The sequence below is a fragment of the Eulemur rufifrons genome, chromosome 1 (genome assembly GCF_041146395.1).
Source record: "Eulemur rufifrons isolate Redbay chromosome 1, OSU_ERuf_1, whole genome shotgun sequence".
In the NCBI taxonomy this organism is placed as follows: Eukaryota; Metazoa; Chordata; class Mammalia; order Primates; family Lemuridae; genus Eulemur; species Eulemur rufifrons.
Window position 1 is genome coordinate 101,084,142 of NC_090983.1, and position 12,407 is coordinate 101,096,548.

The window sequence follows — 12,407 nt, forward strand, 5'->3', positions numbered from 1 at the left end:
GAAAAAATTTTTAAAAAGTTATGTATAAGCATATGCCCATACAAAGCCCACAAATGTACAAAAATTTTATCTTTAATATTCAGAACCTGTTAAAAAGCCAACTGTCTTTGTACAGGTGAATAAACAACTGTGGAATAACCATACAACGGCTGCTCAGCAATACAATGCAATGCACTGCTGAAACGAGCAACAAGAATAGATCCCAGCATCCATTCCCACCATGCTGAGTAACAGAGGCCAGACTCCCTACCCCCCAAAAGTACAAACTGTATAATTTCATTCATTTAAAATTCTAGAAAATCCATACTAAACTAGAGCGACAGAAGGAAGATTAGCGTCCGCCCAGGGCTGGCAGGAGGCGATACCTCCGAGGCACAAGGAGGCTCTCGGACTGGCAGGCAGGTCCGCTGTCTTGACTGGCGATCGTTTCATGCACGTACGTGTCAAAGCTTACGGAATTGTATAAAATGTTTCTTGTATGTCAACTATTCCTTTTTAATAAAGCTGTTTTCAAAACCGTTGTGTCTTTAGATAAGATTCTTTCCCTCTGCCTCTCCTAACTTCTGACGATCGTGTCCTCATAAGGTGAAGGAATAGTGAAAACACGATTACTTTAACCTGCACTGACTTCAAGACTTGTACTGACAAACTTACTTTGAAAAGGGTTATCTAGTTTTGTTTAAATGGTGACAATACTTTCAGAGAACCCGTCTGTAACACAGGATCCCAAACACCTGAATCCCGTCCCACACTGGCCAGCGGGCACTGGGGCAGTGTGTGCACAGATGAGAAGCTTGGACAAAGGACCCTGGTGAACAGCTGGTAGTATCTAAGCTGGCTCCTCGTCCTATTGAAACGCTCTGGTGAAGCAGCCTTCACTGCTCCTGGGACGCCTTCACGCCACGCAGGCCTATGGCCTAACCCTAGGAAGGCCAAACGTCGGCTTTGCTTCCTCCTACCCCAATCTCACAGCAGATGACAATTTACCATTCAAATCCAAGAAGGGCTGTTTCAGGCGGGACAGAGCATTGGCCCCAAAGGCCCAAGCATATACTCCTTGTCTAAAACTGTTCAGGTCAGGGCAAAGAGAAGAGCTCCAGCCTCAACCTGGTAACTGGCTGGAAACATGTATTCTAAGGAAGGAGGGAGTAAGATCTCGCTCCCAGAGGCAGCAGCCTGAGACAATCTTTGCTGGCCCGTCACACAGGGCAGACAGAAGGGAGAAAGATTGCTGGTCTTGCGCCCAAAGGAAGCAGGCCTGAGTTACCCCCCCACTCAGCTTAGTTCAGAGGAAGGAAGAGCAACCTTGTTAAGAGAATCCACCCACCTGCAAGCTCCACCTTCAGTACTGCAGCCTTAACACATTAACTGCCATGTGAGTTGTATCTAACTCACGCCAGTTTTGAGCCCAGGGCCTGGTGAAGTCTATGTAATCCATATGTCTCTTTACCTTGGGAGCCGCATGAACTATTTTTCAAGTTGCATATAATTCACACAGAGAAAACAATAAAAAATAACAAATTTTTCATTAAATTAGAAAGGATCGTTTTGTTTTCAAAGCTTTTATCCCATTTTTGTAATGAAACATCGTGGCCCCAAGGAAAAAAAATTTTTTCTAGTGAGGCAGTCAATGTGTTAATAGACCTATAATTTGACCAATTTATATCTGTACTGGGCCACAACACAGGCTTGTATTTAAGATAACCGTGGTCCAACAGACTTTACCACTGTAACGTTTTCACATTATCAGGATAAGTGGTACTCCGTGGACTACCTAAACTTTAACAAAGCAGACTCTCAACAATGCGCGAGAAATCGCAGTAGGGGAAACACTTGAGTGAAGTTCAGAGTACAGCACTGATCCAGTTTACAAAAGGATGCGAATTGCTCATGTACAAAACCTTCTTTGATTCCTTTATTAATGTTTGGAGATGTGTGTACATACAACCGCCAGCGTCACGCCAGCTACAGAAGTACAGATAGTCAAGAAGGAACCTCAGAACACAGATCTGAGAGCAACTTATGATGTTGCCTGCTCCGAACCTCCACAAAAACCCAACTCTGACACACGCAAGACAGACCATATAACAATTTCACTTGGAAATGGTTCTTTTAAAAAAATGACAAGAACTCCTTTAGAGTGTGAGCTGTGGCAGCTTGCTTGGTGCTGTGGCACTGCTGTAAAGGCCAATTTGGGCATTTGTAGGTCAGGCAGAAGAACCAAATGGGGTAAGTGGAAGAGGTTTTATTTTTCAGTGTAGAGAGATAACAGATGGTCCGAGTAGATACTTTCAGTCCAGGCTCGGTATGGGGCCTGCAGGAATCCACCAGGTAGTCTATGACCCGCATGGCTATGACACCAGCCATCATCCTTGTCACTGCTTCCAACTGGTGGACACTGATGCATCAGGAGTCACTTGACACAGGGCAGACTCAACAGGGACACGTCTGAACACAAGAAGGGGCCCACTGTGTCTGGTCAGCTCAGGTCCTTTCATGCCACTGGATGCCATGGGTCCCTCTGCTTTCACTTGTGAATTAAGGAATACTTCCTTTATTTCAGAGTTCCACTTTGGAAATAACCAAAACCCTCCCCCCACCCCCACCAACATTCTTCATGAATTCTGTTTCCAAACTCCTGATTCTTCTGGGTCTACACTTTTTCCTTTCGCTTCAATTTTGACACTTTCTTGACAGTCCCATTCTTGTTTAGAAGCTTCAGGACACGATCTTTATGATCTAAAACCTTAAGCATGGAGTCTCTGGCCTCACTGATTTGATCCATCACAAGTTTACACCTCTGCATATTCCCCTGAAACAGAAGACATCACATCATCAGCCAGTGACCATGAAGACGACAGCTTTTAAAGAGCTGCTCACCATTGGGAGAGGCCATTTTGAGGCTTTCATACATAGAAAATGTCTTAGTGTTTCTCAGTAATGAAAGCTGAAGCAAATAACACGAATTTTTTTTTTTTTTGAGACAGAGTCTCACTCTGTTGCCCGGGCTAGAGTGCCGTGGCATCAGCCTAGCTCACAGCAACCTCAAACTCCTGGGCTCAAGCAATCCTCCTGCCTAGCTTCCCGAGTAGCTGGGACTACAGGCATGCACCACCATGCCCGGCTAATTTTTTTCTATACATATTTTTAGTTGTCCAGATAATTTTTTTCTATTTTTAGTAGAGACAGGATCTCATTCTTGCTCAGGCTGGTCTCAAACTCCTGACCTCGAGCGTTCCTCTCGCCTTGGCCTCCCAGAGTGCTAGGATTACAGGTGTGAGCCACCACGCCTGGCCAGTAATAGTTTATTATTAAAGATATTAGTGAGGCCGGGCGCGGTGGCTCACGCCTGTAATCCTAGCACTCTGGGAGGCCGAGGCGGGTGGATCGCTCGAGGTCAGGAGTTTGAGACCAGCCTGAGCAAGAGTGAGACCCCGTCTCTACTAAAAATAGAAAGAAATTATATGGACAACTAAAATATATATATATATACAAAAAATTAGCCGGGCATGGTGGTGCATGCCTGTAGTCCCAGCTACTCGGGAGGCTGAGGCAGGAGGATCGCTTGAGCCCAGGAGTTTGAGGTTGCTGTGAGCTAGGCTGAAGCCACGGCACTCACTCTAGCCCGGGCAACAGAGTGAGACTCTGTCTCACAAAAAAAAAAAAAAAAAAAAAAAAAATTAGTGGATGTGGGAGGGAAATGGGAGATGAGGACTTCATAGTAAGCAAGTTCATAAGGTGGATGATCAGAAGGGAAAAGGCTCATTCAAACCTGTATGAGTTCATTTATTCGGTGTAGATCATCATCAGTTGCAGCTTTTTTCTTTGGGATAATCCCTTCCTGTAGGTTGGTAAGTCTTTCATAGACGTCATGTTCTAGATTTGTCTGCAACACATGAGAGGGAGGACATCATGACCTCAGAGATACTTTTCTATGTCAACCTCAGGCAAATGAACCCACTTTGAATCACCTTTCTAAGCTGGTATGAGAGCTGTTGGGATGGCAAAGTGCTTTCTCCCAAGAACTAAGGTTAACAAACAATATAGAATATTGATCAACAAAGATTTACATTATAATTTGCCATAGTTTAGAGTCTATCTTCAAAGATAACTTTTAAATATTGCCCTGAATTCACAAATTCTCTGAAAAACAAGTCTACAAGTTTCACGGAAATAGTTTTTTGTAAGTAAAAACTAGCCAAGGCACTACATTTTTTAGATGCTGACAACAGAAAATTTTCTTCAGATCATTGCTACTCAAAAGAAGGGAAAACTTCATGATGCTGTTGTCTCTTCACCCAGTTGGTGAAGGAGGGAGTCCTGTCCTACGGTTATGGAAACAGCTGAATGTGTAAGACGCAACGTTGCACAGCTGGGACTGACAGCAGTTCATGAGTCACACACACAGTCATAGTCATACGTCTCTTAACAATGGGGATACATTTGAGATCTGTGTTAGGCAATTTCATTGCGCGAATGTCACAGAGTCCACTTACACAAACCTAGATGGGGCAGCCTGCTACACGCTTAGGACATACGGTGTGGCCTGTTGCTCCTAGACTACAAACCTGTACAGCATGTTACTGTACTGAATACTGTAGGCAACTGTAACACAATGGTAAGTATTTTTGCATCTAAATATTGAACATAGAAAATGTATGTAAAATTATAGCATGAAAGGTAAAAAAATGGTACTCATATATTGGGCACTTGCCATGGATGGAGCTTGCAGTACTGGAAGTTGCTCTGGGTGAGTGAGTGAGTGAGTGGTCAATGCGAAAGCCTAGAACATTACTGCATACTTCTGCAGACTTTATAAACACTGTACACTTAGGCTACACTATATTTATAAAGCAAATTTTCCTTCTTCAGTAATAAACTAACCTTAGCTTACTGTCACTTTTTTACTTAAAAATCTTTTAATTTGTTAAACTTTTTGGCTCTTTTGTAATAACATTTAGCTTAAAACACAAATACATTGTAGAGTTGTACAAAAATATTTTCTTTCTTTACATCCTTATTCTACAAGCATTTTTCTATTTAAAATTTTTTTAAAAATTTTAAACTTTTTTGTTAAGAACTAAGACACGAATACACACATTAGCCTAGGCCTGCACAGGGTCAGGATCATCAGTATCACTGTCTTCCACCTCCACATTTTGTCTCACCAGAAGGTCTTCAGGGGCAGTGACACGCATGGAGCTGTCATCTCCTATGATAACAGTGCCTTCTTCTGGATGCCTCCTGAAGGACCTGCCTGAGGCTGTTTTCTAGTTAACTTTTTCTCTAAGTAGAAGGAGTTCACTCTAAAATAATGATTAAAAAGTATAGTATAGTAAATACTAGAAATAGGAATTTTTCAGCTCCAGTATAATCTTATGGGACCACTGTCATATACGCAGTCTGCTGATGACCGAAACATCATCATGGGGTGCATGACTGTACTCACGGCTTGGGGGAAGAGGACATGGCACACCATGCGGGTCCACATGGGGCTGCACTTAGACAGACTGAACAAACAGGGGCTGTGGAGGCAGACTTGGGAGAAGTACACCCTGCTCTCGGCGTGAGGACGTGATTGGCTTATTTGCATAATACTAGAAGCTGGCAGGGAACTAAAGCCTACTACTCAGTGAGAAGCAGGAACTGTTCCTGGTCCCCATGATAAGAAGGTTGTGTGGCTAAGAGACCTTATCTGAGGGAGCAGGGCAGCGAGGAGGGGTTTACGGTTAGGCCATCTGAGGCTCACTCTGTTTCAGATGTCATGGCAACACATGATTCTGAATCCTTAACTTTACACCACAGTTATTCCATGTATATTGGGTCTGGGTACCAGAACTCAGATGTATTTTGATTATAATCATATATAATCGATATAATGATTATAATATATAGCACATACAAAAATTCTAGCAAGACCCATGTTAGCTGGAATGCTTCAGTATTACTCAAAGGAGAATGGCCTATGAACTCAAGACGTCTCCAGCATCTTCTTTAGCAGGACAGAACAACTGCCGGAACTCCACCTACCAGCTGTAGTAACTGGGCAGCACAGAGGTGGACCTTCCAGCCTTGGGCACGGCAGGACACTCCTTTCTGATTAGCTATCTCCTGCAGCATCGCTTTTTTCTCCTCTGGAACCATAGAAAAATAAAAATAAGCATATTTCAATTTGTAAAAAGCTAAATCGTTTGTTTGCAAACAGCCTAAGTGCCAATATTTTATCAAGAATTTCTTTACTTGAGGCAGTGGTTTCATGGCAGGAGAGGCAAGCCGAGAGCACCCTGGGCTGCTCACTCCCCTCCTCTCCCTCCACTGAGCGCTGACCTCCTACAGCAGGGCTGTCACTCAGAGAGAAACTTGCTGTGTCCCCACCTCCATCTCCAATGCCCTGGCTCAGAGATTTTGCCAGGGGAAGAAGTGGGCTGTAAAACAGATAACTTCTAATCTCTTCCCAAAGGAACTGACTCCATTTGCAAGAGTGTGAAGAAGTTTAAACCTGAAGGTGCTCCCAAGAACAGAGAGGGCGTGGAGAGGCAACAGGGAGAAGACGTGTGCGTCTAATGACGGTCCGGCCTAGACCGTGTGGGCTGGTCTGCACGAGAGAGCACAGAACAGACGGAAAGAGGACAGCCAGAGGAGCCCTCCTGAGGGCGGAACAAATACGGAACACCACCTTAGAAACTGTTCTGCCCAAGAAACTACAATTTGACTGGATTAGTTTTGTAGAGGAATCTGTGCTCCAGGGCACTGTTGACAACGGTAGAGGAAATAGCCAGCAATCAGTGACTTTATTGGTTGGGTTAGGTCAGGGCAAGAGTAGAGAGCCCTTAAAAAGCCACTGTCATCTCAGGGTGGCTGTGGGCATGCCCCAAGACAGGCCTCCCTGGGGAGAAGTATCAGAGACAGAACACTTGTATGGGAGAGGGAGGGTCGTGGTTAGACTTTACTAAACTAACCCAGCCAGTCACTAAAGAAGCCAGTAACAATAGCAAGCCCAAGAGTGGGAGGACCAGTCTGAGTTGCTTCAATACGTTATCTAAACAGTCCAGTTTCCAACAAAAAATTACAAGGCATGCAAAGAAGCAGGAATGTGTGGCCCATACTTCTGAAAAGAATGCAGGCGCCAGAAGGTGCCTGTGAGAACGTTCAGGTGTCCAACATAACAGCAAAAGATTTCAAATGCCCATAATAAACATGTTCAGAGCACTAAAATAAAGCAAGACTGAAAAAGCGTGGGAAACTAGGATGACTATGACACATGAAATAGACACAGAGACATAGAAATTCTAAAAAAAAAACAAATTAAAATTCTGGAGTTGAAAAGTATAGTAACTCAAATTTAAAAATTCACTAGAGGGGCTCAAAAGATCTGAATCAGTACAAGAAATAATTAGCAAACTTAAACAAAGATCTACAGAGATTATGCATTCTGGAACAGAGAAAGAAAACAATGAGAAAAAATGAACAGGGCCTCAGAGAAATGTGGGACCCCGTTAAGAGAAGCACCAGATGTGTGAGAGGCATACCAGAAGGAGAGAGAAAAACGAAAATAAATATTCCAAGAAAAAATGGCTAAAAACCTCCCAAATTTATTGAAAAATAACCAAAACACCAAGGAAGCTGGAGGAACTACAAGTATGACAAGTGCAAAGAGACCTACAAACGGACACCTCATAGTAAAATGTGAAAAACCCAAGATAATGAGGAAATCTTCAAAGCAGCAAGAGAGAAAATGATACTTCATTGATTAAGACAAGGGAATCCCAACATAGCTAAGAGTGGACTTCTCACAGAAACAAGGCAGGCGGGAAGGAAGTGGGACGACAAGCTCAGAGTGCTCAAAGCAATCCACGAGATCTAGTTTCTGCGTATCTTGACCAGCATTTACCTTAGCACTTTTATTAGAGATGCGGGTCTCACTGTGTTGCCCAGGCTGGAGTGCAGTGGCTACTCACAGGCGTGATCATTGTGCACTCCAGCCTCAAACTCCTGGGCTCAAGTGATCCTCTTGCCTCAACCTTTCAAGTAGCTGGGAGCACCATCATGCCTGGAATTCTTCTTCTTGTTTCTATTTTACTGTTTTTAGGGTTCTTTATAATTTAGATTTGAGTCTGTTATCAGATACGCAAGTTTGCTAATATTTTCTCCCAGTCTGTAGCTTGTCTGTTCAACTTTCTAACAGAGAGTCTTTCACAGAGAAAAAGGTTTTATGAAATACAATATGTTGATTTTTTTCTTTTATAGATGATGCTTTTGGCATCATGTCTAAGAACTGTTCACCAAATCCTAGGTCCTGAAGATTTTCTTCTAAGGTTTCTTTAAAGTTTTACAGTATCACATTTAACATCTATTAGCTTACATCTCTAGGGCTAAGATGCTAAATTGATCAATCAATCTATTAGCCATTGCGAGGTAATTTTTGTATAAGGTGTGCAGATTAGGTTGAAGCTATCTTTTTTTTTTTTCTTTTGCCTACAGATGTGCAGCACCATTTGTTAAAAAGACTCTGTTTCCTCCATTGAATTGCTTTTGCACCTTTGTCAAAAAACTGTTGAGCACATTTGTCTGGGGCTATTTCTGCATTTTCTATTCTGTACTATTGATCTATGTCTGTCTCTTACCAGTACCACACTGTCTTGACTAGTGTAGCTAAATCATAATCCTTAATGTTGGAAAGAAAGATTTCTCTTGATTTTTGAGATTATTTCATCTATTCTAGTTTCTGTGCCTTTCCAAAGTTCAGAATAAGCTTCTCTATGTCTAAGAAAACCCAGCTGTAATTTTGGTAGGAACTGTATTAAACGCACAGATCAATCTGGAAAGAACTGACATCTTTAATGTGTTTTCTAATCCATATTGTATGTTTCTCCACTTCTTTAGATCTTCTCTCAGCAGCATTTTATAGTGTTTTTGGAAATAATTTTTAAAAATTAATTTTATTTCAGCATATTACAGGGGTACAAATGTTTAGGGGTTTTATATATTGCCTTTGCTCCATGTGAATCAGAGCTTCAAGCGTGTCGCTCCCCCAGAAGGCATACACCGTACCCATTAGGTGTGAACATACTCATCCCCTCCCTCCCCCCTCCCACCTGCCCAGCACCCGATGAATGTTACTACTATATGTGCACTTAAGTGTTGATCAGTTAATGCCAATGTGGTGGTGAGTACATGTGGTGCTTACCTTTCCATTCTTGTGATACTACACTTAGTAGAATGGGCTCTAGCTCTATCCAGGATAATGCAAGAGGTACTAGATCACCATTGTTTTTTTGTGGCTGAGTAGAACTCACATATACCACATTTTATTAATCCATTCATGTATTGATGGGCACTTGGGTTGTTTCCACATCTTTGCAATTGTGAATTGTGCTGCTACAAATATTTGAGTGCAGATGTCAGCATTTTATAGTTTTCAAGAAACAAACCTTGTGCATCTTTTGCTAGATTTATACCTAAGTATATCATTTCTAGGGGAGCAACTATAAATGGTATTATGTTTTAATACCAGTTTCCACAAGTACATTCCAAGTATTTAAAAACACAATTGATGCTTGTGTTGATACTGTATCCTGTGATCTTACTGAATTCATTTACCAGTTCCATGAAGGTTTTTTGTAGAATCCTTGGTATTTTCTTTCTGGACAATGAAGTCATCTGAAAATAGGGACAATTTATTTTTTTGCAATTTGTGTGGCTTTTACCTTTTTGTTGCCTGATTGTGTAGCTAGACTTTCTAATACTGTGTTGAGTAAGAGCACTGAGAGGACATCTTGCTTTTTGCCAATTTCAGGCAGAAATCATTTAGTCTTCCACTATAAAGTATAATGCTATCTATAGGTTTTCTGTAGACTTTATCAAATTGAGGAAAACCCGTTCTCTATTTTTTCAAAGTTTTTTATCATGAAAAGGTGTTGAATTTTGTAAAATATTTTTTCTGGATCTATTGATATGATCATGTGATTTTTCTTTTCTTTTCTTTTCGGAGACAGAGTCTTACTCTGTTGCCCAGGCTAGAGTGAGTGCCGTGGCGTCAGCCTAGTTCACAGCAACTTCAAACTCCTGGGCTCAAGCGATCCTTCTGCCTCAGCCTCCCAAGTAACTGGGACTACAGGCATGCGCCACCATGCCTGGCTAATTTTTTCTATATGTATTTTTAGCTGTCCATATAATTTCTATTTTTAGTAGAGACGAGGTCTCGCTCTTGCTCAGGCTGGTCTTGAACTGCTGACCGAGCGATCCTCCCGCCTCGGCCTTCCAGAGTGCTAGGATTACAGGCGTGAGCCACCACGCCCGGCCTATTTTTCTTTGTTAGCTTTTGTTGTCAACTGAATTGCATCCCCCCCAAAAATATGTTCAAGTCCCTTGGTACCTGTGAATGGAACCTTACTTGGAATTAAAATGTAATGTAATTCAGGAAAGAGAAGTCACACTGGATTAAGGTAAGCTGTAAATCCAATGGTTGGTATCCTTCCAAGGAGGGAGGAAGGAGAGATGGGGAGAGAAAGAGAGAGTCAAAGAAGGAGACGAGGAGGGGGAGAAAGGGAAAAAGAGGGAAGGGAAGGTGGAAGAGGCAGACAGACACAGAAGAGAATGCCATGTGAAGACGGAGGGAGAGACTGCAGTGACCCGGCTGCAAGCCAAGGACTGCTGTCAGTCACCAGAAACCAAAAAGGCAAGGAAGGACTCTCCTTGGCGCTTTCACCGAGAGTCTGATCCTGTCACACCTTGGTTTTGAACTCCCAGCCTCCAGAACCATAAGTGAATAAACTACTAGTTAGCCATCAGTCCTGTGGTACTTGTTATGGCAGCCCTAGGAAATTGATAGTCTGCTAATATGACGAATTGCATTGATTTTCAAATGTTGAACCAGACTTACATAGCTAGAATAAATCCCACTTGGTCAAGGTATATATTGCTGGATTTGATTTGCTAATATTTTGTTAATGAATTTTTGTATCTATGTTCATAAGGAATTACTGATCTGTAGTTTGCTATACTTGTACTCTGTCTGGTTTTGATTTCATATTGGCTTCATAATTTGGAAGTATCCTTTCCTGTATTTTATAATAGAAGAGACTGTAGAGAATTGGTGTTAATTCTCATCAAAACATTTGGCAGAATTCTCCAGTAAAAGTATGTGGGCCTATAGATTTTTTTTTTTTGGATTTAATTTATTTAATGGTTATAGAACTATTCAGATTATTTGTTTCTGGTTGGGTTTTGATAGTTTGTGGTTTTCAAGGAATTGGTTCACTTCATTTACATCACTGAATTTATGAAGATAAAACTGTTCATAGTATTTAATGCTATAAATTTCCCTGTTAGCATTGCTTTAGTACATATTTTATTAGGTTATTACTTTATTTTCATTTTCATTCAGTTCTATCTATTTTTTTATATATATATTTTTAGTTGTTTGGCTAATTTCTTTCTTTTTTTTTTTTTTTTTGAGACAGAGTCTTGCTCTGTTGCCTGGGCTAGAGTGAGTGCCATGGCATCAGCCTAGCTCACAGCAACCTCAAACTCCTGGGCTTAAGCGATCCTCCTGCCTCAGCCTCCCGAGTAGCTGGGACTACAGGCATGCGCCACCACGCCCGGCTAATTTTTTCTATATATATTTTTAGTTGGCCAGATAATTTCTTTCTATTTTTAGTAGAGACGAGGTCTCGCTCGTGCTCAGAGCTGGTCTCGAACTCCTGACCTTGAGCGATCCACCCGCCTCGGCCTCCCAGAGTGCTAGGATTACAGGCGTGAGCCACCGCGCCCCGCCTAATTTCTTTCTATTTTAGTAGAGATGGGGTCTCGCTCTTGCTCAGGCTGGTCTCGAACTCCTGAGCTCAAACGATCCGCCTGCCTCGGCCTTCCAGAGTGCTAGGATTATAGGCGCGAGCCACCTCGCCCAGCCTAGTTCTATGTATTTTTAAAAATTTCCCTTGAGACTTCTTTGACCCATGGACTATTTAGACATGTGCTATATAATTTTCACGGTTTGGAGCTTTTTGGGTTATCTCTCTCTTATTGGTTTCTAGTTTGATTCCATTATTGTCAGTGAAGATATTCTACGATTTTAATTCTTTTAAATTAGTTGGGGTTTATGATTCAGGCTATGGTCTATCTTTCTACGTTCTATGGCATTAGGAATAATGTGTATTCTGCTGTTGTTGGAGTATTCTATCAATGTCTATTAGACATTGGTGGTTCATGGTGTTCTACAGTCTTGCTTATCTTCTGACAAGTAGTTCTATCAAGTGCTAAGAGTGGTGTGTTAAAGTTCTAACTATAACTGTTCATTTTTCTATTTCTATGTTTAACTCTGTTTATCCATCATGTATTCTGAAGCTCTTGCTTTCTGTTGCCTATACATTTAGGGCTGTTTCCTGGCCAAATGATTTTCTTATCAC

General features: G+C 41.8%; 1 protein-coding gene across 5 annotated transcripts in view; it reads right to left on the reverse strand.

The window, feature by feature from the left end:
- Nucleotides 1–1,893: 1,893 nt before the first annotated feature.
- The window catches only part of SAP130 (Sin3A associated protein 130), an 89,534-nt gene continuing 79,020 nt past the window's right edge, over nucleotides 1,894–12,407 (reverse strand). For all 5 annotated transcript variants that reach the window (XM_069473888.1, XM_069473905.1, XM_069473879.1 and 2 more), the window contains 3 exons: nucleotides 6,031–6,134; nucleotides 3,773–3,886; nucleotides 1,894–2,812 (listed from right to left, as the gene is read on the reverse strand). In XM_069473888.1, coding sequence (XP_069329989.1) covers nucleotides 2,654–2,812; nucleotides 3,773–3,886; nucleotides 6,031–6,134 — 377 coding nt within the window. In that variant the 3' untranslated portion in view covers nucleotides 1,894–2,653. The remainder of the gene's footprint in view (nucleotides 2,813–3,772; nucleotides 3,887–6,030; nucleotides 6,135–12,407) is intronic.